This window comes from Halichondria panicea, chromosome 1 (assembly GCF_963675165.1).
Source record: "Halichondria panicea chromosome 1, odHalPani1.1, whole genome shotgun sequence".
Classification (NCBI taxonomy): Eukaryota; Metazoa; Porifera; class Demospongiae; order Suberitida; family Halichondriidae; genus Halichondria; species Halichondria panicea.
Genome location: NC_087377.1, coordinates 1,541,495 through 1,564,439, shown reverse-complemented (window position 1 = coordinate 1,564,439; position 22,945 = coordinate 1,541,495). Strand labels below are relative to the sequence as shown.

Below are 22,945 nucleotides of genomic sequence, written 5' to 3'. Positions count from 1 at the left end.
AACATTATTTATCATAATTATTATTCATCTGTGTGATTAATGATCTTTACCAAACAAACACATTTGAGGGCAGGTAGCCTCGACTCCAGCCCCTCGAGGCTAAGGGCAGGGCTGCTGACTTTGCTTGCATATAGTCTGCTATGCATAGCTTTGCATGTCTATAATCACCAGAAAGACAAACCTTAAGTTTTACTGTCGGTGTAAGAATTCTGCTGCTTATAATAATAATTAATAGCTTGCACTTCCTTAACAATACTTGAACCATCTACCTAGTTGGACCATTGTAGCAATAGGACTTCACAACAATAAAAAAATACATTTACGAGTGATGGCAAGGCATTGTATCAAAAGGGCCGGGAAGGGATTAATTGCTTTATTAGGTATAACAGCTATATACTTGTTTTCCTACATTTGCGTGAGCTGGCAATACACATAGTTTCTAGATGTCCAACTAAAAGTAAAAAAGGAGTTCAGCTGGCGTCCTGACCTTTAACTGGCGTCCTGACCTTTAACTGGCGTCCCAGGTATGAGTTCCTAGCCAGTACACGGTATCAAATTGCGTGAGCTGGAGTCCCAGCCAGTACACGGTAACTGCATGGAGTCCCATGAGCTAAGTGCAGGCTGGAGTCCCAGATATAGAACAAGTCTACTGTATACAGTATTATTACTGAGAACTTTGGAAACGAAAGATATAGGCATTGCCGGAAAGCAAATTACTTTCCGCAAACCTCAAGAAATAGGTATTAAATAAACACTAGATCTCTCGCTCCCTCTCTTTATCTGTGATGATTAAACTAATTAAGTAAAAAAATAGGTAAACAAAAAATAGCTGGAGTCTTGACCTTCTGCGCAAGCTAGAGTCCTAGCCAGTAACTGGAGTCCCAGTTAAGTCGGAGTCCCGACCAGTGCACCAATACAGCCGACAACTTTAGAAACGAAAGTTATTATATAGATGTGCGCATGCCGGAGTCCTGACCATCTACCTCTTGCTCCAAAGCCCCAGTAACAGCACAAATGTAAATGTGGCCGACTGCAACAGAAGTAAAGATCTAACATGCTTGTGTGTTAAGTAGTTTTTGTGTGGGAAGGATACAGTCTATATTAAACAGATGTCCGAGCAAATGGTACACGGGGGGAGGATTGGAAGAATGAGGAGGTATAAGCAATCTTAATTATCTATGTTTGTTGGTCCAAATAGTAATCTCCCTTCCTCCCGCGTACTGTCATGCTTACACTAGTAACCTCCCTTCCTCCCGCGTACTGTCATGCTTACACTAGTAACCTCCCTTCCTCCCGCGTACTGTCATGCTTACACTAGTAACCTCCCTTCCTCCCGCGTACTGTCATGCTTACACTAGTAACCTCCCTTCCTCCCTCGTACTGTCATGCTTACACTAGTAACCTCCCTTCCTCCCGCGTACTGTCATGCTTACACTAGTAACCTCTCTTCCTCCCGCGTACTGTCATGCTTACACTAGTAACCTCCCTTCCTCCCGCGTACTGTCATGCTTACACTAGTAACCTCCCTTCCTCCCGCGTATAATATTATACTGTCATGTTTACACTAGTAACCTCCCTTCCTCCTACAGAATATATTGTCCCTGTTTATTATGAACCAAGCATCCAAGTTTGTGTGCAGTTGGCCGGCCATGCTATAGCTCCATAGCAACTACATTTGGGTCGTGTACGTTGTTAGGCAGTAAGACTATTATACTGCATATGCTCGATGAGGGCGTGGTGTGCAAGTACTCGTTGCAATAATATAATTATAGGGAACATTATTTCTATTTGTGTGAACAGTAGTATTTTGTATTATTACGATGGCACATGTCATTTAAATTGTGTGAAATCGATTGTTTATTGGCTAAAACCATAATACGCGCTGTATATACATTCATTAAAATCAGCCGAAGAGTTTGCTTTTGAAAATAATTTGTGAAAAAATGAGGAACAAAATTCTCATTGTCTAAACTTAAAAATAATAGAAGTTTGCTATCACTAACAGCTATATACAGTCAATTGCAATTTGCAATGTCTCTTATTAAAAGTTCACTACTTTCAGTTAATATACATGTACTGCATGCATAGTAGGTCCCCATAATCATCCTGGATATGCTGGAGGGGCTCCTCCCCATGCAGACAAGTACGGAGCAGGGGGTGGTTGTCCGGTGGGGTACGCAGGGTACAGAGCAGCGGGTTGCTGTCCAGTAGAGTAGGGGGCTGGGGGTTGCTGTCCAGTGGAGTAGGGGGCTGGGGGTTGTTGCTGTCCAGTGGTGTAGGGGGCTGGGGGTTGCTGTCCAGTGGTGTATGGGGCTGGGGGTTGTTGCTGTCCAGTGGAGTAGGGGGCTGGGGGTTGTTGCTGTCCAGTGGTGTAGGGGGCTGGGGGTTGCTGTCCAGTGGTGTAGGGGGCTGGGGGTTGTTGCTGTCCAGTGGTGTAGGGGGCTGCTGATTGAGGCGGATACATATTCTGAGGGGGGGCCTGGTTTGAATATTGGGGTTTGGATTGCATAGGGTAGGCCGTATCTTGTGCTTTTGCTGCTGGTGCAGTTGACTTGGCGATGATAACAGTTGTTGATTTAACATTAGCGACTATAGGAGCTCTGGTTGCTGGGCGACCAACATGGCGTCTCCTCCGGTTTGTGAAAACACAGAACAGGAAAATAAAAAGGATCACAACGACAACGATAATAGGAATAGTCACTCCTGTGCTGATCGATGTTATGTTGGAGGATGTAGTTGGAGTTGAGGACGGGGAAAAAGGGGAAGAAGGGGAAGTAGCTGCAAAGTAATGGAATAGTAATTTATAAGCTGCAAGAATATTCAGAGCTATAATTATATATAGCAGGTCTCATTGACTGTTACCTGCACCGCACACCAGGGCCACATCTTCTGAATGAGTGCAATCTTCCACTCCGATAGTGTTAGCAGGACAATTAATGAGTCTGCTCTCAGTTCCTGAGCAACGAAGTTGATCCAACCATATCCGAGTGGTTGATGAAGGTTGGGAGAAACTATAGACAGGGGGAAATAATTATCCACAAATATTGTACAAGCTTAAAATTTAATTGAAGTGTACACAATAAAGTATATAATACATCATGCATGGATGAACCAAATGGCAAGTTAGTAAGATAATTATAGTTAACTCAATGATGAGTTTACACACTGACTCACCCTAGCGTTCTAACTGCTCCGTATCGAGTGTAGGTTGAGAATCCTAGTTGACGACAAGCCACTCTTGCATCGTTTGGACTGAAGCTATCATCACACACTGTCCCCCATTGTCCACTGTAATAGACCTCCAGTCTGCCAGAGGAGCCTCCTGTTCGGCCTGAGTTGTCTATCAGCCTCAGGTCTCCATCTGATACAATGAATACAGCGAATATTTAACATGTCGGGCTATTAACTTGTTATAAATTATACATTTACTTATAATTGCACTGTGATGTGATGTGATGTGTATATGTATACATTACGATTCTATAGCTATGCTGTCTGTCATGCATTACTTAAAAAAAGAAAATTGAACTGCAGCAATGTGGCACTATTAATTCGTACTCATCTATTTAACTTACCCGAAATACAGAACAGGGCCACATCTTGTGTGTGGGTGCAATCTTCCACTCCGATAGGGTTAGCAGGACAATCGATGAGTCTGCTCTCAGTTCCTAAGCAACGAAGCTCGTCCAGCCATGTCCGAGTGGTTGATGATGATTGGGAGAAACTATAGGGGGAAATGATCACAATAAAACACAATTGCAATAATAATAATTATTATAACTGAAATCACTTTAAATACAGTGACACTCACCCTAATGTTCCTATACTTGTCCATACTGAGTATAGTCTGCGTACTCCAGCTGACGACAAGCCACTTTTGCATCATTTGGACTGATTAGAAGCTATCATCACACACTGTCCCCCATTGTCCACTGTTATAGACCTCCAGTCTGCCAGAGGAGCCTCCTGTTCGGCCTGAATTGTCTACCAGCCTCAGGTCTCCCTCTGACAATGAATACATGTCAAGGTGGCTACTGAATTATTGTGCATGGCTGTATAATTATGATACATTTACATGCATGTACCGTATTACTAGAATATTTTGCGGATGAAAAACCTTTGCAAATGAGCTAAATCAGCAGAAAATTTGACTCTTTGCGATCTGTGATTTGGCAAGGATCGTTTGCATTTACTTAGGTTTTGCGATTTTATTGTTGCGAATTGATCAACCCTCACAAAATTCACATATGTTAGTTACTTGCAAAACATTATTCTAGGTATACTTGTACCATGATGTGTATAATTATATGTACATTAAAAGAATACGATTCTGGCTACGCATTATACTTGCAAATTAAACTGTAGCAATGTGGCACCATATTCGTACTCATCTATTTAACTTACCCAAAATACAGAATAAGGCCACATCTTGTGTGTGGGTGCAATCTTCAACTCCGATAGTGTTAGCAGGACAATTAATGAGTTTGGTCTCGTTTCCTAAGCAACGAAGCTCGTCTAGCCATGTCCGAGTGGTTGATGATGATTGGGAGAAACTATAGGGGGAAATGATCGCAATAAAACACAATTGCACTATTATTATAGAAATCACATCTATAATTAATTGCAGTGACAACTCCCATAGATAATTTGGGTTTGCAGGGATGGAAAAATAACAGCTGAAAATGGTTACTTTAAAAAAATGTCAGCCATTATTTCTGAGCATAATAGTGTTCATGCATGGCAACTTGTAACTTGCTCTGGCACCAACTTAGCTATTCATGGAGCAACTAAGGAAAGGCAGCTTGAGCTAAGAAGGTACTCCAGCACCCATGCTTCAACACTACATCATTCAATATATGCACTATGCATGTGCACATCAGTAATTCTGTTGAAAGCTATAGATCTAGAATGACAGCTAGGGAGGCTGCCCCCCACTGTTTACGGCCCTGCACTCACCCTAATGTTCCTACTCGTCCATAATTAGCATAGTCATCGTACCCCAGCTGACGGCAAGCCACCCTTGCATCGTTTGGACTGAAGCTATCGTCACACACTGTCCCCCATTGTCCGTTATAAAACAACTCCAGTCGAACATCGGGACCTAACCCAGTGGTGCCAGAACTATTCACATGTCTCAAATCTTCATCTAAAGTAATAATTATATTATATATAATTATATTGAAAGTGTATAACATCACTCACTTATTGCACACACTAATCCCACATCGTCAGAACGATCACAATTATGAATTCCAATAGAATTGTGTGGGCAGTCATCTAGTCTAGTTTCAGATCCAAAGCAACCAAGCTCGTCCAACCATATCAGTGTGGATGCTGACACTGTTAGGGCACTATCGTAAAAATATCGGTGAGTGATACAAGTTAAAATCAACTAAATTCACAAACCATGATTGGTATACTTACTTTCGTACGACCCCATAGCCTATGTAACCTAGGAAACCTAATTGACGACAAGCCACTCTTGCATCATTTATACCGAACACTGTCCCCCATTGTCCATTGTAATAGACCTCCAGTCTGCCAATTTTGGTATCTGTTGAACCAGACGAATCTATCAGCCTCACATCTCCACTCAATTGTCCTGAGGGCACGAAATGAAGAATTATTACCACTCACGGCTAGAATCCATAAAATATTAATTGATGTCTCTGATTCTCTAGCTCACAGCTGGCTTGTTATAATTATGTCTTATTAGTCAGTGTGCAGCTGATATTGGCTCATAATAGTGGCCAGTCAGTATTCCCCACATAACTGTGGTAACTAACAATTAGGGACGAAAGGTGTGAGTTAATTATGAGTAGGCCAGTCAGTTATTCCCCCCTCACACCATTACTGAAAAACATGATACCTACATAACTGTGGTAGCTTACAATTACTCAGAGGAAAAGCATGAAATCAATAGCTTTATTAATCAGTCAGTTATTCCCCCCTCACACCATTACTGAAAAACATGCTACCTACATATATAACTGTGGTAGCTTACAATTACTCAGAGGAAAAGCATGGAATCAATAGCTTTATTAATCAGTCAGTTATTCCCCCCTCACACCATTACTGAAAAACATGCTACCTACATAACTGTGGTAGCTTACAATTACTCAGAGGAAAAGCATGGAATCAATAGCTTTATTAATATAGGAAACTAATGGAATGTGTATGTTCCTGCATGTATATATATTGATAAATAATTATGTTAGTACATCAGAAGCCTTTTCAAGTTTTAACTGCTGAAATAAATATAAGTAGCTTCATTGACATTACTAACTGCTATACAACACTTTTGTTTTATTTTAGCTAAGCGAGTTACTTTCGCATGGTGCGTATTTTTGTATTGTAAAGTGTCATACGAAATTTAAAATGGAAAATTATTCTCAGTTCTACATCACTATCTTGAGCTGTAGAATACGAAGTCTATACGAAAATTACTCGCGATACATAATTATAGCAATGACACAAACATAACAGGACAGCAACAATACCATGCAGTAGAATAATTATTAACAGAAAACGTTGATTCTCGCTCACCGAATTCCTACCTACATGTCTAACCAACTCTATGCAGAAACAATCATCGATCATACAGAGTAGAAACATTTAATAACAGAGTATATATAGAAGTATAATTATTATTATTAGAAGGGAAATAATTATATTTTACTTTCATTATAATTATGATACATATGTAATGCCAGAGGCATAGCCAGCTCACCTCCAACAGCCCAAACCAGGCTCAGGACAGTGACTGATTTCTACAGTAAGCAATTCATCTGCTTCTTGCAATTCAGTATGAAAGTCTCTAGGCTACATTCACTACTTTTATACATGAAGACCTAGTCACATGCAATTACTGCACATGCGCGTTAAAATTATAATTATATCCTCGATTCCAGGCCGCATACTGCCAGCTAACTATTAGCCTCCTTCGCAGCCTCTCCTTTTTCTGTTCTTTGTCACAGAAGAGAAATATTGGAGGAACAAAGAAAGAAAGAAGGAAGCAACTAAGAAAAAGGAGAGCCTGCCTTGCTAAGTCGCGTGACGGTAGACGAGTGGTAGACGAGTGAAAATGAACGTGGGCAATCACTAGCTGGGCGGAGCCTGACAGAGCAAAAGCTACAGCATGCCTACGCATTACAAACTCTAAATAAAAGCTGTTAGCATCGTAGATAGTAAGCCAGAATCAACATCGTAGACCAGGGCTTACCTAGTAAAGACTAAAGAGACTATTAATATCTAAATTTAGCTCAGTTTTTTTTCCTGAGTTCAGAACAGACCCACTTGATTAGTAGATATAATTATTACAGCAGTATAGTCTACTCTACTCTAGTCTTTCATACTTCCTCTACTGACTAAAGGTCTCACAAAGGCTGACTCTACTGCACTGTACTGTACTGTTCATAACAGATTATGTTCCTGGTAAATGCGCTCCAAGTACTGTGTGGGAGGACAGTTATTGAGGTTTTCTCTCGCCCACGCTCGTTAAAATTTGTCTACGTCAGTAGGGGATCACGCGACTTAGCAAGGCAGGCTCTCTTTTTCTTAGTTGCTTCCTTCTTTCTTTCTTTGTTCCTCCAATATTTCTCTTCTGTGACAAAGAACAGAAAAAGGAGAGGCTGCAAAGGAGGCTAGTCTCAATGCACTGTTTACCAAAAACATAAAGCTTTTGCCTGCATCTTGTTTGCGTATTTCTTTCAGAATATGCCAACTTAATCAGCCTGAAATCGAGGCTGCATATACGTGTTAAAAATTACCGGCATCCATGCAGATAACATGTACATGCTTAGCAGTTTTGTATCAATTAATGTAACTATTGGCATTCTACAGTCGACATTTCTACCAGATATACCAGATATACCATGTGTATATCAAAATCAGAACACCGAAAATAGCGAGAAAATTAAGCTATAATTATGCATGAAACATCAACTAGATCTAGATATTATACATGATACTAATTTGCTATCACTATACAATTGTCAAGTGTTCAATATTCTTTCAGGTACTCCGTCTAAAGTTTTAGTTAACAATCACTTCTAAGTTGGTGGGCAGGCATCTTGTTTATTTGCAACGGTTACATCTGTCACCGCAGCAGTGTTAGTGACTACGGTTATGGGAGTCCTGCATGTGAAGCGTGCTGCAAGGCCAACCAGGCAAATCCCTTTCCTTATTAAACCAAAGATAAACGAGATGACAGTCACAACTACAAAGATAATGATGAAAGGAAAGGCCACTCCAAGACCAATCGAGACGTCAGATGATGAAGAGGAAGTAAATGCTGCATAAAATAATTTATTATGGTGTAACCAGTATGTATTTCAGGTATATACACACGAGTCATTGAGATATTTGCAACTTAATTCCGAGCTAATAGATCTCAGTAATGCACAATATAGTGATACTACTAATGACGCTCACTTCCAGTACAGATTAAGGCCACGTACATCTGGTCATGAAATTCACAAACTAATGAATACACTAAATTCCTTCAAAACACATGTCTTTTATTACGACTTATAATTATAGTCAAACGAGTTTAACGTCATTGGGGTTATTGCAGGCGCCCTCGTGCAACATGCCATATATTGCACTGGATGACATAATGCCCTCGGCAACATAATATGGCATGTTGCACTCTGGCTGGGCAATAACTAATAATTATTTATTATAATCATACGTACATAATTATAGCAACATTAAAATTAATAGCAAAATTCAAAAATAAGACTTAATATAAGCGACACCTGTTCTAAGGGAATTGTCCTTTTCCCTCTTGTATGTAACTAAAGCATATGCAAAGTCCATCTGACAATACTGCAAGCTGATTGGACGGACGATACTGTAGCCATTCGGGCTTGGAATAGTCTCTGTACCATTACTAGATAAATCCGACCACTTGAAATAGAATACTTTATTCATGACATCATTTTGTATGGTCATGATAGGCCATGTCAGTAGTTTGCGAGATCCTCCCAGCTGGCTTGCCTGACTGTATAGTTGTGACAAAGAGCTATAGCGTACAGTGCCGACATCTTCCCCACCCAATGTTCCAGCAGCCTCTAGTTCAACAGCATTCAAAGCCAGTCCATTACTCAGAAATAATGTCGAACCATTATTATAAGAAAACCACATGACACTACCGTAGTCATTTCCAGACTTCTTAGATATCAATACAAGACAATCATCGCTAACGTTGAATTTAAAAATCGTCTTTTGATCCGATGTCACTATATAAACAAGTTGCAAACGTGGGCAGACGTCCGAGTAACCATGGGAACCAGGTGGAATATCGTCCTTGCATATTTTTTGCGTTCCTTTGATTACATTGACACAGAGTATGTGTGTGGTGTGGGCGGGAGTGGTACAAGCAAGGTTGGAGATCATGATGAGGCTGGAGGATTTGCCCATGGAGATGGGGAAGATCGTGAAGTTGCCAAATCTGTTGATGCTCATATAACCTGTGTGTGTGTGGGTGGTGGGGAGTGTGGAGTGGGTGGATTGATAGTGTGTATTTAGGGAGGTCAACAATAATTAGTGTGAGCATTGTAGGGACAGTACTACACACACATGCTCCACTTGTGGGAGATCACAGCGTACTATAATATTATATAGGCATGCATCTTTGAACGGTCATAACTTCAGTTCCGTTAGTAAATTTAGAGAATGGCTTTTACAAAATCTAAACTCTACTATCAAATTACAGGGGACCTATCAGTGTTAAATAAAGCTTGAACAGCCATGACTTTAGTCTATTTACACCCACCCACCCACACACACACACTCACACTCTACACCTCACACACACCCACACACGTACCTTCATGCACGGCCACAAACACTTCGTCCTGTTGTTCCTCGTTAATCATTCGAGTGACCACAAAATCAACCGCTAGAGGGAAGTTGAATCTAATCATTCTCAGCTGTTCCACAGCAGTGTAGTAGTCAACATGTAGTCTGTCCTGAGATGAAGGGAACAATAATTAGTCATACATACGGTTTCCAATTATTTTCTAGACATAATATTTTTCTTTGGTCTTTAATGGTCAATATAACTTGAGTTAGAATTGTCCAATTACAATTCTAAAGAATGCATTTTGTAGCTCTTTGAAAGGCCTATCAAAATTTAATATTAAAGAGTATATTTAAAATATTAGTAATGAGTTAGGGTTTGGGTGATTTATATAAATTATAATAATAATAGTCAAGCTGACGTACCTTTGTCAGTGCTACGATGCTAGTTGTGTCACATGACGAGTAGATAGTATCGTAGTTGTCATGGTAACCTGAGTCCTCTCCGAGAAGCCACACATAGTTGTCATCGCTACCTGCAGTACAAAAAAAACACGTTTGTTATCGAACATTGTAACGTTGCATATAAATTGAATGCATTACAGCTCCAGAATAATATCAGACACAACACTTTTTATTATTATATACCAGTGCTTGTGCTAAACAGGGAAGCCACGATACAGAGCAGGAGCACTGCAGTACTAGTTGTTAGTGGACGTAAATAATGCAATTATTAAGCTGCCGATCTTTACCCGATACAAACACACACCTTACCGTAGCAGCATCGGTCCCAGGCCGATTTTTTTTTAATAGAACGAAGGTGAAAAATACGCGTTCAATTGGAGACGGATCGGCCTGGGATAGAGGCTAACCTTTCAATTGGAGACGGATCGGCCTGGGGTCGAGGCTAACCTTACCACTGCATGCTATGACACCGCCAGCTTTCTGAACATAAAGATGGCGGCTGCTGGTGAGGAAGCTAGTAACAGCGCTGCAGATACTATAGTCACCGAGTATGCCACGTATGAGGATTACCTGGACTCTCAAATAACACCAACTGATCTGTTCTACCTGGAGGTGAGGTTATTGCTTGAGGTGGGGGGGGTAGGGTTGATTGACTGTGGGGGGCGACGGTTCTTCAACCCCCACACACTTATTACGAAATATCGAGTAGAAACACATCTGCAGTGGCTTGTAATTTTTACGGTATTACGTAGTTGGTGGTTTGCATTCCACTCCTCACACACACACACACACACACCCACCCACCCACACTCACACCACACTCACACACCACACTCCACACACACACACACACACACACACACAGGACGAAGAACTAGCATGTCAGCTAGTGGAGCTAGGATATCGTGGATCAGGGGAAGTGCTCAAGAGAGAAGACTTTGAGCTCAGGAAAGAAGCGGCTGAGCCAGTAAGCTAGCACGTCGAGACCAGCTGAGGTGTGTGGGGGGTGAGTGTGTATTTGTCACATTAACGCTCCCTTTTGCTAATAATTATTATGGACAATTCAGGTATACTGTCAATGATTCTTAGCTACAAACTGTACAAGACTTGTTTGTATATGCGATTGCAAAAGAATCTGAACTGATTGTAAGTATGTGATTGCATTTATCGCTGCTGACCTAGTGTGTCCCCCATGGTACAGAGTGTTGTGCTGACCTAGTGTCCCCCCCCCCCCATGGTACAGAGTGTTGTGCTGACCTAGTGTGTCCCCCATGGTACAGAGTGTTGTGCAGTGCTGGGAAGGACCTGCAAGGATCAGTGTTCCTGGAGGGGCTGGCTCAGAGGGAAGAGACTAACAGAAACGGGAAAATTTCAGTAAGTCTTCTTAATACATGATAAGCAATCCCCCCTCACACACACACACACACACACACCACCACCACCTCCACACACACACACCTCCACCCACACACACAGTCAATTATATTTATTCGGGACAGGAATGCCAAGGGTCAGGAGATATCAGGATACATTGACTACGCACATCGACTCAAGGTACTACCAATAATAAACGAGGTCCTAACATGTACTGTATTTATGACATAAAATTACACCTCACCCCAATGATCTAACTGCCGTATAGCGGGTAATTTTCGTAACTTCCCATTTAGTATTTTAAGTACAGCTCAACAGCTCAGGATAGTGACGCATTGAATCTCTTGCAGTAGAATAATTCCCTAGTTTTAATTTTCGTTTGATACGAAAACTTGCTATGCAGTATTATACATGTACATGATAATTGTAGGTGGATGATTTTGACCCCATATTCTCGTCACGGAAGAAGCTGCTCCCTAGACACAGTGACTTGAGCTTCTATAACTGGGACACTAACTTCTCCTCATCCAACTCCACTCCTAATTATCAGGTACGTGTGAGAAATATGAAGTACGTGGGTATAATATATAAGAGGTGGTTGCCAAAATATGTATTAATTACATGTCGTCATGTTTTCGTAGTTTTTCTTTGAAGGGCTATAACTTGTGTTGGGAACGTCCAATTTCAAAAAGCTAATTATTTTATTAGCAGCTGTTTGGTATTGCTACAATAATATTATGGTGTCCTTATATCAACGAGCACAAATTATAAAAAAAAGCGTGGGCTTTAATAATTAAAGTGGGTGTTTTTTCAGAACATAATTTGTTTTCACAGCGAAGTTTGATAGCCTATAACGTGTGTTTGGAACACTACAGTAGTGAGTGCCCTCCTAGTCTGTAGGGCGCCATACCACTACTCAATTATACAGTTGCTCCCTTTGGTCTCGTCGTACATAATTAGTTGACATGATTATTGTACACGGACACTTTGTTTGTATTTGTTTGATATAACTCGCACACACACACCCCCCACGCACGCACACACAGGTGATTGCAGACAATGCCTCAGGTCTGCTGTTTAAGAATAAACGAGACAGAAAGATTATTAACGTTGACCCAAAGGTACAGGCTGTGTGGGGTGTGTGTGTGTGGGGTGTGTGTATGTGTGTGTGGGTGTGTGTGTGGGTGTGCTGTGTGTGTGTGGGGGGAAATAATTACAAATTAAGGTACAGCTATAGCGTGCAGTAGAACTAATAAGTGAATTGAGGCCTCAGATTCAAAGCTGACAGTGAAGATTAGAATGAACTTTGTACAGCACGTTTGCTAACACTCCCTCTAATGGAAGCATCCAAAACAGCAAAACTTGTATTTGTTGTATTTGACGCTGTTTGTATGCTAACTGTGCTCTCTTGTTATAAACTGTTGACATAGCATTGGGCTTTTGAGATTATATTGAGCAAACTGTCTCAAAATTTGTGAATAGAATTTTTAGGGAGTTAGAAAAGCATTATTATAGTACACTGTGCCTCCTCCCTACTTCCCACACTATAATAGTTAATCAATTTTTCACACATTATTTAATGGAATAAGGGAGACCGAAATATCATTTGACGTCGATCCAAACGTACAGCTAGCATACAAATAAATACTAAAAAAGCAATTAAGCTGTACTGATTTTGATGTAAAAAAACACACCTAGGACCTACATGTACATGTACATGTATGCTAGCTGTACTTTTGTATATAGCAAAGACGGGATAATTATTGATAACAAGCATCTGGGAAACAATCAACTTCATTATAATAATAATTATTAATAAAGCTCCAGCTGTTGACTGATCACTGGGGTTTAGTAGCGGTCCATTGCCCTGTCACAGCTAGCATACATTGCACATGTATTATTAAAAATGGGGTATTGATAACAAGTACCGTATAGCGGGAAATTTTCGTCGTTTTTCGAGGGCAGAGCATTTAAAACTGGGATAAACTCCCATGCACCGGTATTTTACATGCAATGCTATTGGTGGGTGTGGTTTCCTGGCATTGAACCGCGAATATTAGAACCCACGTAACTTTCTGCTGAGGGCTCTGGAGCCAAATTGCACCAGCAAAAATTTCCCGCTATGCATTGTAGGAAATAAAGCTCCAGCTGTTGACTGATAACTAGGGTTTAGTAGCGGTCCATTGCCCTGTCACAATGATCCCATCATCCCTCACATTCATCCAGCTAGCCCTCCCACTCCACTCTCCACTCAGCTGTGACATCTGTGACCCCAATAATTGTATTTTTACGGAGATAATTTTGATCGGTAGCCAGACTGTTGTCTTGTCCCACTACATGGAATTCCAATTTAGTGTATATGCAAATATTCTATAGTCCTTTGAAAGTAGAATGTCTGCGTGTATGGGCCCAGGGGTAGACAGCTGTTCCACTAAAAACCATTTTCACCTTGTTTGCAGAAATGCTGCTCTAATTGACATGCAGTGTGTAGACTAGTGTACAGAGCCTATAGTGTGGTCCCACTGTGTGCACTGTAGCTAGCGCTGGTGTACAGAGCCTATAGTGTGGTCCCACTGTGTGCACTGTAGCTAGTGTACAGAGCCTATAGTGTGGTCCCACTGTGTGCACTGTAGCTGGTGTATAGAGCCTATAGTGTGGTCCCACTGTGTACACTGTAGCTAGTGTACAGAGCCTATAGTGTGGTCCCACTGTGTGCACTGTAGCTGGTGTACGGAGCCTATAGTGTGGTCCCACTGTGTGCACTGTAGCTAGTGTACAGAGCCTATAGTGTGGTCCCACTGTAGCTTGTGTACAGAGCCTATAGTGTGGTCCCACTGTGTGCACTGTAGCTGGTGTATAGAGCCTATAGTGTGGTCCCACTGTGTACACTGTAGCTAGTACATACAGAGCCTATAGTGTGGTCCCACTGTGTGCACTGTAGCTAGTGTACAGAGCCTATAGTGTGGTCCCACTGTGTGCACTGTAGCTGGTGTACAGAGCCTATAGTGTGGTCCCACTGTGTGCACTGTAGACTAGTGTACAGAGCCTATAGTGTGGTCTCACTGTGTGCACTGTAGCTAGTGTACAGAGCCTATAGTGTGGTCCCACTGTGTACACTGTAGCTATAGTGTACAGAGCCTATAGTGTGGTCCCACTGTGTGCACTGTAGCTAGTGTACAGAGCCTATAGTGTGGTCCCACTGTGTGCACTGTAGCTAGTGGTTGACTTATCGCTAATTTAAACACATATTTTGATAAAGAGCTACAAAATAGATTTGTATTAGGACAATGCAAATAGCTAGTGGTGACTTAATAATTAAGATTTGCATTTCAAATGAAGTGAAAGCAATAATAACATTTGTATGGGTTCACCACAGCATTCCATTCCATGTACTGCCAATATTCTGCCCAAACTATAGTTTGCTTGAGGATACAAATGTACTTCTCTACATATACATGTACAGAGGATTTCAGGTTGGTTGGCAGAAGTCCTCTGTACACATAGCTCTAGTTAGCCAATGAAAAGTGAGATCTAATTAAATCATACGCATTGGTAATAAGCTAATTAAGGGAACAACTTGGGAATTAATGTGATCACTATAATTATTCACGACATAATTATTGTACAAGTATAGCAATCTAAATTGAAGCAATCTTCAATTATAGCCTTGACAGTTGTATTGTGTATGGGGTCTCATGTGACAGTGATAAAGTATTTGGTGTACATTTCAGAGTATTGCCACTACGTGCCGTTGCATGTCATTGGAAATAATGTAATGTATTTTGATCTGTACAGTTCAACCACATAAGACGATAGTGACAGCGACTGCAGCTCAGTTGAGTAGTGAGTGCTCGGATGATGCTCTTCTCCAGTTGTCTACCGAGATTGCTGGCTATGACAGATACAAGCACAGGCTGGGCCTCAGTGATGCTGAGATTGGTGCTATCGATCACACATTTGTTGGTATTCCAGGGAAATTCCTCGCTGCTCTAAAGAAGTGGAAGAGTAAAAATATTCTCCAATTCAATCCATTGAATTCAACAGCTACTTACGGTCGATTAGTGGAGATTGCCTCAGAGATTGAGGACGGAGAGGCAGTTCGCAGCATTCACAAGGCCTGTGTCAAGGATACATGTGAGTTACCTTATTAACTTTGTGAGCTTGCTCGTCATGCAGTTGTGCCATGCAATAATAGTATACAGCATTCTAAGTACTTGATGGTTCTACTAGCCCTGAGGGCTCCTAAATCATGCACTCATGTTTTTAAACAGATTATTACTGGAATATTCATAAATCTGATCCCTATTTTCATTGCACACAGTGTTTTATTGCAATGTTTTGCTTATAAGGCTCTAGTTTATTGTGCTGTGCTCATGCTTTCATACAGATACTGGAGCTACTTGAAAGGCACGAATAAAGAACTGATGTCAAGTAAAGAAGCATGCAAGAATGTCAAGTAAAGAACTGACTCTGTGTTGACTATACTTGAAGTACTGACTATTATAATGCTCTGTGTCCTGTGTGTGTATACATGTTTAGTTACTAGTAGCCCAGAATCCAGCAATCTGATTGGTCAGTACAGGGTTTATATTTCCCATATTAACCTGTAAATTCTCATATAAACCTGCAATTTTCATGTTCACAACAACCATTCATTATTAATTTTTGTTTTTTTCAAACATGTTTTTTGTAGATTGTATTATAAAAAACAATGAGAATACTACAGCAGGCCTTTGGGCTTATAATTCCCATAGATACCTCCTAAACAGTATCTAACTATTATATATATACCATCACCTTCTATTTTTATACTTTTTTGGCAAAATTTCATTTCAGCTTTCTAGTTTAGTGACCCTTTACCATTGTTGTTGGGTACGGGATCACTTCAGTTGCAGCTTCTTGTTAACCGAGTAGCCTCTAGATCAACCTTTCCTTTTAACAAACGGCTGGTCTCGAGGCTAGAGCGCGAACGATGGAGGATCATGCATTGCAGTCCTGATTAATGTTGGTGGATATGGTGGCTAGTCTGCAGAGGGAGCTGGACAATGCTAGGGTGAGTAGTGTCAGGTCTTATTGAGTGGACCCAGATACTTTATCTATGGACTAGCTCTCTAGCTCCCTTTGTTGTAATGTATGGTCCCCCATTGCGTACTCATACATTACTAATGTAGTGGGTGGTGTGTGATGAGTGGAGTGGGTGGTAGTGTACCTGCGTGCATGATGGTAGTCTATTGTCTTTATTGTGTCCATCAATTCCTCAGCCCTACACAGGTACCCCGGGTGGGCAGCATCATCCTGCATCATAACTTGTGAGAAATATAAAGTTTGATAAGAGGCTTGCATGTTCGTTATCTGTTCCATATACGTAGAGTGTATACGCAGTGTTGGGCTGTGAAGATACGTATAATTATGTGTGTTATTGTCGGCTATAATACAAGTACGTGTATAATAACTAATGTGGTTTGCAATTAGCTTATCTCAGTTGTAGGAGATTGTTCATGTGAGGTTTAGCAATGTACCCAATGGTACACAAGAATTCATGTCCTGATCTGAGGAAAGAGTATGTGCAGGTATAAGGGCTTATACAAGGTCAAGGTACTGCCCTCTAAAACCACCACTTAGTCCACTTGGGTATATACTTATTGCAATTGCTAACTGCATGTCAACTTTACCTATACAGCTAACTTCCCTCCTCTCATCTATGGTCCAGAGGCTGTACTGGTGTACTCATGACAAGGGCAGTATCAATGTGATATTGGTGGATGGACTGCCAGCTGGGACCACTCTACAGCCTACCCCTGCATGAGGGCAACTACACACTGCATGGAGTACACCTTCAGACTGCAGTTTGATGGGATTGCTGATATTGCTCTAGTGTGTTAGTCCATGCATACACTGATGAGCTGGAGGCTGGCTCAACTCTGGAAGTGCAGGTAAAGATGGTTGATGACTTGTAGCAATGTATTAGACCTTTGGTGGAGGGAGGTCAATATTGAGCAACCATATGCTAGCTGAGTTGGCACGGGCTGAGAGGTTTCATTTGTCATTGTATTTTAAACTACAGTATCAGGAGCGTAGCCAGACTTTTGAGACAGGGGTTTCTGCAGAAAAATCAGCGGCGCGATAGCGCCGCGAAATTTTTGTGGCCACGCCCACTTCCGGTACCACACCCTCTTGATTGGGGCACACCTACTGTTATTCACTATTGTTCATGACTTTTTTACATGTTTGTGAAAAGCTAGCTAGCTATAGACGTAACATACTAGGCATGCAGGTGCCAATTGTGTATTGCTAGTCTAGCTGAGCAACAATTAAATGTCATTTACCTGAGAGGTTTCATGTGGCTGAGATTGTTCTAAACTTGTACACTTCCTGAATAAAGTTGTGCTTAGAGCTGAGTCTGAGAATACTGGAGCATTCAGGATTGATACTAGATCTAGAACTTAAGTCTTAGTCTTCTTTGTTTGAGGTAGCTAGCTAGCTGAGACTAACTAGCTGAGACCATAGATTGAAGAGTTAGACAAAGCCAAAGTGAAACGCTTCACGGTTGCTGCTCTGATTATTGATTTGCAGCCACGTGTGAAAAGATGGGCAGGGCTGCATGATTTCAATTATAGGGAGCCCTGCCCAATTTTCTCAGCAGCTCCTGGGGGGGTTTCTGGGCAACCAGGAAACAATGGTAGCTACGCCCCTGAGTATGGTGTAATTATTTATCCATGCATGTATGGATGGACATGTGGCAGTACTATTGGAGGTGACCTTTCACTAATTATGACCTTTCAATGACATTCAACCAAATTGCTTTGTGTACTGTGAAAGGGGTGGAATGTGACACCTCTCTGAAAAGGGGGAGGATCTGAGCAATGATTATGTTTACTGGGAAACAAGGCTGAAAGGGGAGAAATTCCTCTTTATGGGTGGTCCCACTGTGTACACTGTAGCTAGTGGTTGACTTATGTTTTTTGTAATAAGGTTTGCATTTTGTGAATGTGGTCTGTCTGTGTAAGACTGTGGAATGTGGGGATGAGTGGAGAATTTCCTTGAATCACGTTTACTGAACCATGTTAAGTGGTAGTCATTTGAATACCCATAATTATCATCACACCCTCACACAACACACACCTGCCCACACACAGGCACTGGGCGTACTACTGTTCAAGCTGTGCTTCATGGATACTCCATTTGGTGACAACCCTCTAGCCATAGTCAGTGCTCAGTACAGCATTCCTGAAGACTCTCCCTATATACACATGCACAAGACCCAGCTGCATAACTTGAGAGGTACATGTACACACACACACACACACACCCCCTCCACCCCCTCACACCCTCCATCCCCTCACACACACACACACACACACACACATCTTATAGTCAGTACCATGCACTGGGTATACGTATAAAATCTAGTTTAAGACTATTGTAATAGTGGGGTTTTTTCTTTGTGAACTGGACCTGTTTTTTCAGAGCTAATTATAATTATTTAAGAACACACACTATGATACTCTGCCATCCTTAAGTGTATTGCTCTAATGATACGTGTATTCTCCCCCTCCCTTGTAGGCTGCCTGTTGACCTCTGACCCTGAGCTGCGTCCCAGTATCTGGCAAGTGTGTGAGGTGGTGTCCAGGATCACAGGAACCACCAACCATGTCACTAATGTCTGTGTGAGTACCTTACTATTAGTATACCCTGTATATGTATAGTGGTGGGTAGACCAACAGTGGCTGTATTATAGAGGGTGGCCTGCTAACACAGGTCCAAACACATGCTATGGAGACTTTGAGGCCCATTAACCTGGCTGTATTATAGAGGGTGGCCTGCTAACACAGGTCCAAACACATGCTATAGAGACTTTGAGGCCGGCTGTATTATAGAGGGTGGCCTGCTAGCACAGGTCTATAATGGAGACTTTGAGGTTGGCTGTATATTTAAGTGAGCATTTCGTTTGAGCTAGTAACACGAACGGTGGACAAAAATTCACCCACCTTATATTTATATCCACCCACCTACTCCCCCCCCACACACACACACACACACAAGAGTACAATATTCCACTTGAGACTCTCTTGTTTTCCCACTGTAGGTATATATGAGAGCTAAACTGGATGTCTGTCCTTTCAAAGAGCTGGAGGATTTCAAGAGCTGCTCACTAGAGAACTGTGTAGTTACTAGTTACCTAGGTCACCACCATTAATGTGCTATTGTTTATACAGTCTGCCCTAAGACCCCAAATGTTGTAAGACAGGAAGTGCTACAAGTTGCCTCATGAATATATTAATGAGAACAGTTTTTCTTTGTTTCTGATAAAAGTAAAGGTTTTTAGAGCTATCTAAGTTGAAATATGTAATAAGAAGACAGTTTAACATACGATAAACACTTTAAAATATGAATTTGGGTCAAACTGGCATTAAGTTGTGAAAACGATTGCGGAAAGTTCGAGAGTTTGAGCAAGCTGTTCACCATCAACGTAGCAAGCTAAAAATTGGTTGATCAAATCAAAAGGATCTAAATTACAACATATTCAAGGTAAATGCCATACAAATGAATGGTGTTTGCAAAGCAGTTACACAAACTTTGAAATAAATACACAACTTGGCAATAGCATAGAACACTTCATGAATGACTTCAAGCCTTCTAGCTTGCTGCTAAGCATGCACATGCATCAGATGCACTAGTTGATACTTTAGGCAGTCTCTGGTTCCATTCACATCTGGAGACATGCAGCCATGAGTTCCACCAACCACAGAGATTATTCAGAATGAGCTAACTTTGAGAGTTTGCGCAAGCTGTTCACACTATCTCAATCCAGTCCAAACTTGCTGAGTCAATACATTCCATATTGAACTAATTTATCTCCTAGTAACAGGTTCTAGTTCAGTAAATGGTCTGTGTTATGAGCTTTGGAAATTCAGAAAAAATCACCCTTCACTACAATCTGACAGAGTTGTAGGGTGTCATCATTATGAATCTCATTATATAATTATGAATTTCATTAAAACAATGTTTTTGTGATGTCATCCTTATGAACCCATTAAAATACTTGTGGTATGTATTTCCTGTCTTGTCTTGCAAATACTGAAAACTTGGGGGTCTTAGGGCAGACTGTATAGTGTTGGTGGCTGTGAATCATTATCAACACCCACTCAAATAATTATAATTGTGTATCTAAAAATAGATCAGTTTAATTAGTAGGGGAAGGCCCCAGAAAGAGGGTGTGGCACTTTGCTTTGTTATGTTTACTGCACTGAGAAATAAGGGGCAAGTGTTTGAATAAAGCTTCGATGGCTACTGGAGAAGACTCAGGGTGAGTGAACATGTAGACCTTGTGATTGCATGGAGGGAGGATCATTCCTTTAATTAGTCAGAGGTGGAATCACCTCATCAGAATTGGAGCTCATCAATGGAAGCTCTGCATGTTGTGTTACTCTAGCTCATATACCACCATGCATCAAGAAGTACTTTGATTGTAATAATTATTATTATTGTCCGTACACAAACTTGACCCCCTAACACACACACATCAGGTTAGTGCCGTGGATTCGCAAGAAACTCGGTTTCAAGACCCCAGCAGAGAGGAGAACGTGAGCAAAGTACAGTTTTAATAGGCTATAAAAATATTATAGCTAATCATTGTCAGGGTGTCATACAGGGATATCCTCCCTCTGGCTCCAATTCCCCCCCCCCTAAAATTCAGGTGTACTATAGTTGTATGACTGAGTGACCATAGCTGGCAGTGTTACATACTAAAACAGGGTATACACTGTAAAAACAAATGGGTTGAAATAACCCATTTTTGGTTGCCTGAATTGCAATTTTGCAATTCAGGCAACCAAAAATGGGTTATTTCATTATAATTGAAATAACAGTTGACCTTTTTCAGAAAAATGTTCTGGTTACTTTTCAAAAGCACGCCTTATTTCCCCCTCTATACTAAATCCTTATTGACACCACCTGATTGTTATAGTGTGGAGCTTATAAATGCTCACAAGAGCTTATTAATGTACATTGTATACACCCACACATACACACACACACACACACACATGGACACACCCACACCCACACACACGCACATGCACACAGGAGGCTGGACACTGTGCCAGATACACCCAGGTAAGCAATTTGTTGAATTGCATGTCCCACACACACACACACCCACACACACATGCACACATACCATACACACACACACACCTACACACATCACACAGGAGACTGGACACTGTGCCAGATACACCCACGTAAGCAATTTGTTGTTGTATGTCACACACGCACACCTACCTACAAAATGTACCTATACCCACACACACATGCACACACTATTGTACATGCAGTGTTCAGGAGCAGCTGGCCAGGGATCTGTGGGAGGCTGTATACAATGAGGATGTCAGCAAAGTGAGGTCCGTTTTGAAACAGGGGGCCAACCCCAATCACCAGCTCTACTGGAATGAGGAGTGGTGTGATGTGTTTAAGAAGAATAGACGCCCTCCAGTACACCATGCATGCTGGAGGGGCTACCTGGAGATCACTAGAGCACTCGTTAGTGGTGGAGCTGATATAGAGAAAGGTAGTGAAGGATTGGGCATGACTGCATTTCACTATGCGTGTATGGGAGGACATATGGAGACTGTGGTGTATCTCTCACAAGAGTTGAAATGCCGTATTGGTAAGTGTGTGTCAGTCGCGTAGTGTTCATAGCTAAAGGATTGAGCCCAACAAGAATGTTTTTATAGACTGTTTAATTTCCTAGATTACAAAACATGCATGTGTTGATGTACATGTAGATTGTAATAATAATTATAAGACATGTTTTTTCAAGTAATTTCTAATTTCCCACAATCCTTGATACTGTGTACACGCACACTAATAATATAATTATCTCACCCAACTGGGATAATTACTGACCAGCACGGAGAAGCTACTGCATGGTGTATTTATTATCATAATTAACTTTATTTTGAATACTATAATTATACACACCAATAATACATTTTAGTTGAGTTGTCATTGTGTGTGCATGTCATCACTACTCTGAGGTTATATCACCACATACAGATGTGAGGGACAAGTTGGGCCGAACACCACTGCACAGTGCTTGTGCGGGAGGAAGTATACAAGTAGTGAAATACCTTGTTGAGGTACTCAAGGTTGATGTTGGTGAGTCATTTTTGTAGTGGGTACCGTTTCATTAGATCCTCTGATTGGAAATGTAAACAACCCGTGAATTAATCAGTGTACCTGTATGTATCATCATGTAGTCATAATTATAATTATGGTAACTGTAATACAATACATACAC

At 41.2% G+C, this 22,945-nt stretch overlaps 5 protein-coding genes and 1 pseudogene across 6 annotated transcripts in view; 4 read left to right on the top strand and 2 right to left on the bottom strand.

Annotated features, from left to right (window-relative positions):
- Positions 1 to 22,945, top strand: part of LOC135350196 (uncharacterized) — a gene marked incomplete in the record, with an annotated part of 231,127 nt that overhangs the window by 53,598 nt on the left and 154,584 nt on the right.
- LOC135343127 (neurotrypsin-like) lies at positions 1,870 to 8,461 on the bottom strand. Its single transcript, XM_064540097.1, has 8 exons — positions 8,434 to 8,461; positions 5,425 to 5,602; positions 5,203 to 5,351; positions 4,957 to 5,146; positions 4,405 to 4,553; positions 3,175 to 3,361; positions 2,863 to 3,011; positions 1,870 to 2,778 (listed from the first exon to the last, which is right to left on the bottom strand). The coding sequence occupies exons 1-8, from the start codon at positions 8,459 to 8,461 to the stop codon at positions 2,102 to 2,104; spliced, it is 1,707 nt and encodes a 568-aa protein (XP_064396167.1). The 3' UTR covers positions 1,870 to 2,101.
- On the bottom strand, positions 8,696 to 10,521 carry LOC135331643 (uncharacterized). The gene is made up of 4 exons (XM_064526871.1): positions 10,453 to 10,521; positions 10,231 to 10,340; positions 9,833 to 9,974; positions 8,696 to 9,473 (listed from the first exon to the last, which is right to left on the bottom strand). Exons 3-4 carry the CDS (start codon positions 9,927 to 9,929, stop codon positions 8,731 to 8,733), a joined length of 840 nt encoding a protein of 279 aa, XP_064382941.1. The 5' UTR covers positions 9,930 to 9,974; positions 10,231 to 10,340; positions 10,453 to 10,521; the 3' UTR covers positions 8,696 to 8,730.
- Positions 10,704 to 12,570, top strand: LOC135331872 (cilia- and flagella-associated protein 299-like; annotated as a pseudogene).
- On the top strand, positions 18,760 to 20,036 carry LOC135332608 (uncharacterized). Its single transcript, XM_064527729.1, has 3 exons — positions 18,760 to 18,924; positions 19,207 to 19,310; positions 19,730 to 20,036. Exons 1-3 carry the CDS (start codon positions 18,813 to 18,815, stop codon positions 19,838 to 19,840), a joined length of 327 nt encoding a protein of 108 aa, XP_064383799.1. The 5' UTR covers positions 18,760 to 18,812; the 3' UTR covers positions 19,841 to 20,036.
- Positions 20,887 to 22,945, top strand: part of LOC135352174 (uncharacterized) — a 62,337-nt gene continuing 60,278 nt past the window's right edge. The window contains exons 1-6 of one of the 2 annotated variants that reach the window (XM_064551356.1): positions 20,887 to 20,950; positions 21,171 to 21,227; positions 21,730 to 21,759; positions 21,858 to 21,887; positions 21,981 to 22,312; positions 22,702 to 22,803. In XM_064551356.1, coding sequence (XP_064407426.1) covers positions 20,928 to 20,950; positions 21,171 to 21,227; positions 21,730 to 21,759; positions 21,858 to 21,887; positions 21,981 to 22,312; positions 22,702 to 22,803 — 574 coding nt within the window. In that variant the 5' untranslated portion in view covers positions 20,887 to 20,927. The remainder of the gene's footprint in view (positions 20,951 to 21,170; positions 21,228 to 21,729; positions 21,760 to 21,857; positions 21,888 to 21,980; positions 22,313 to 22,701; positions 22,804 to 22,945) is intronic. The other variant, XM_064551357.1, reaches the window with a different exon arrangement.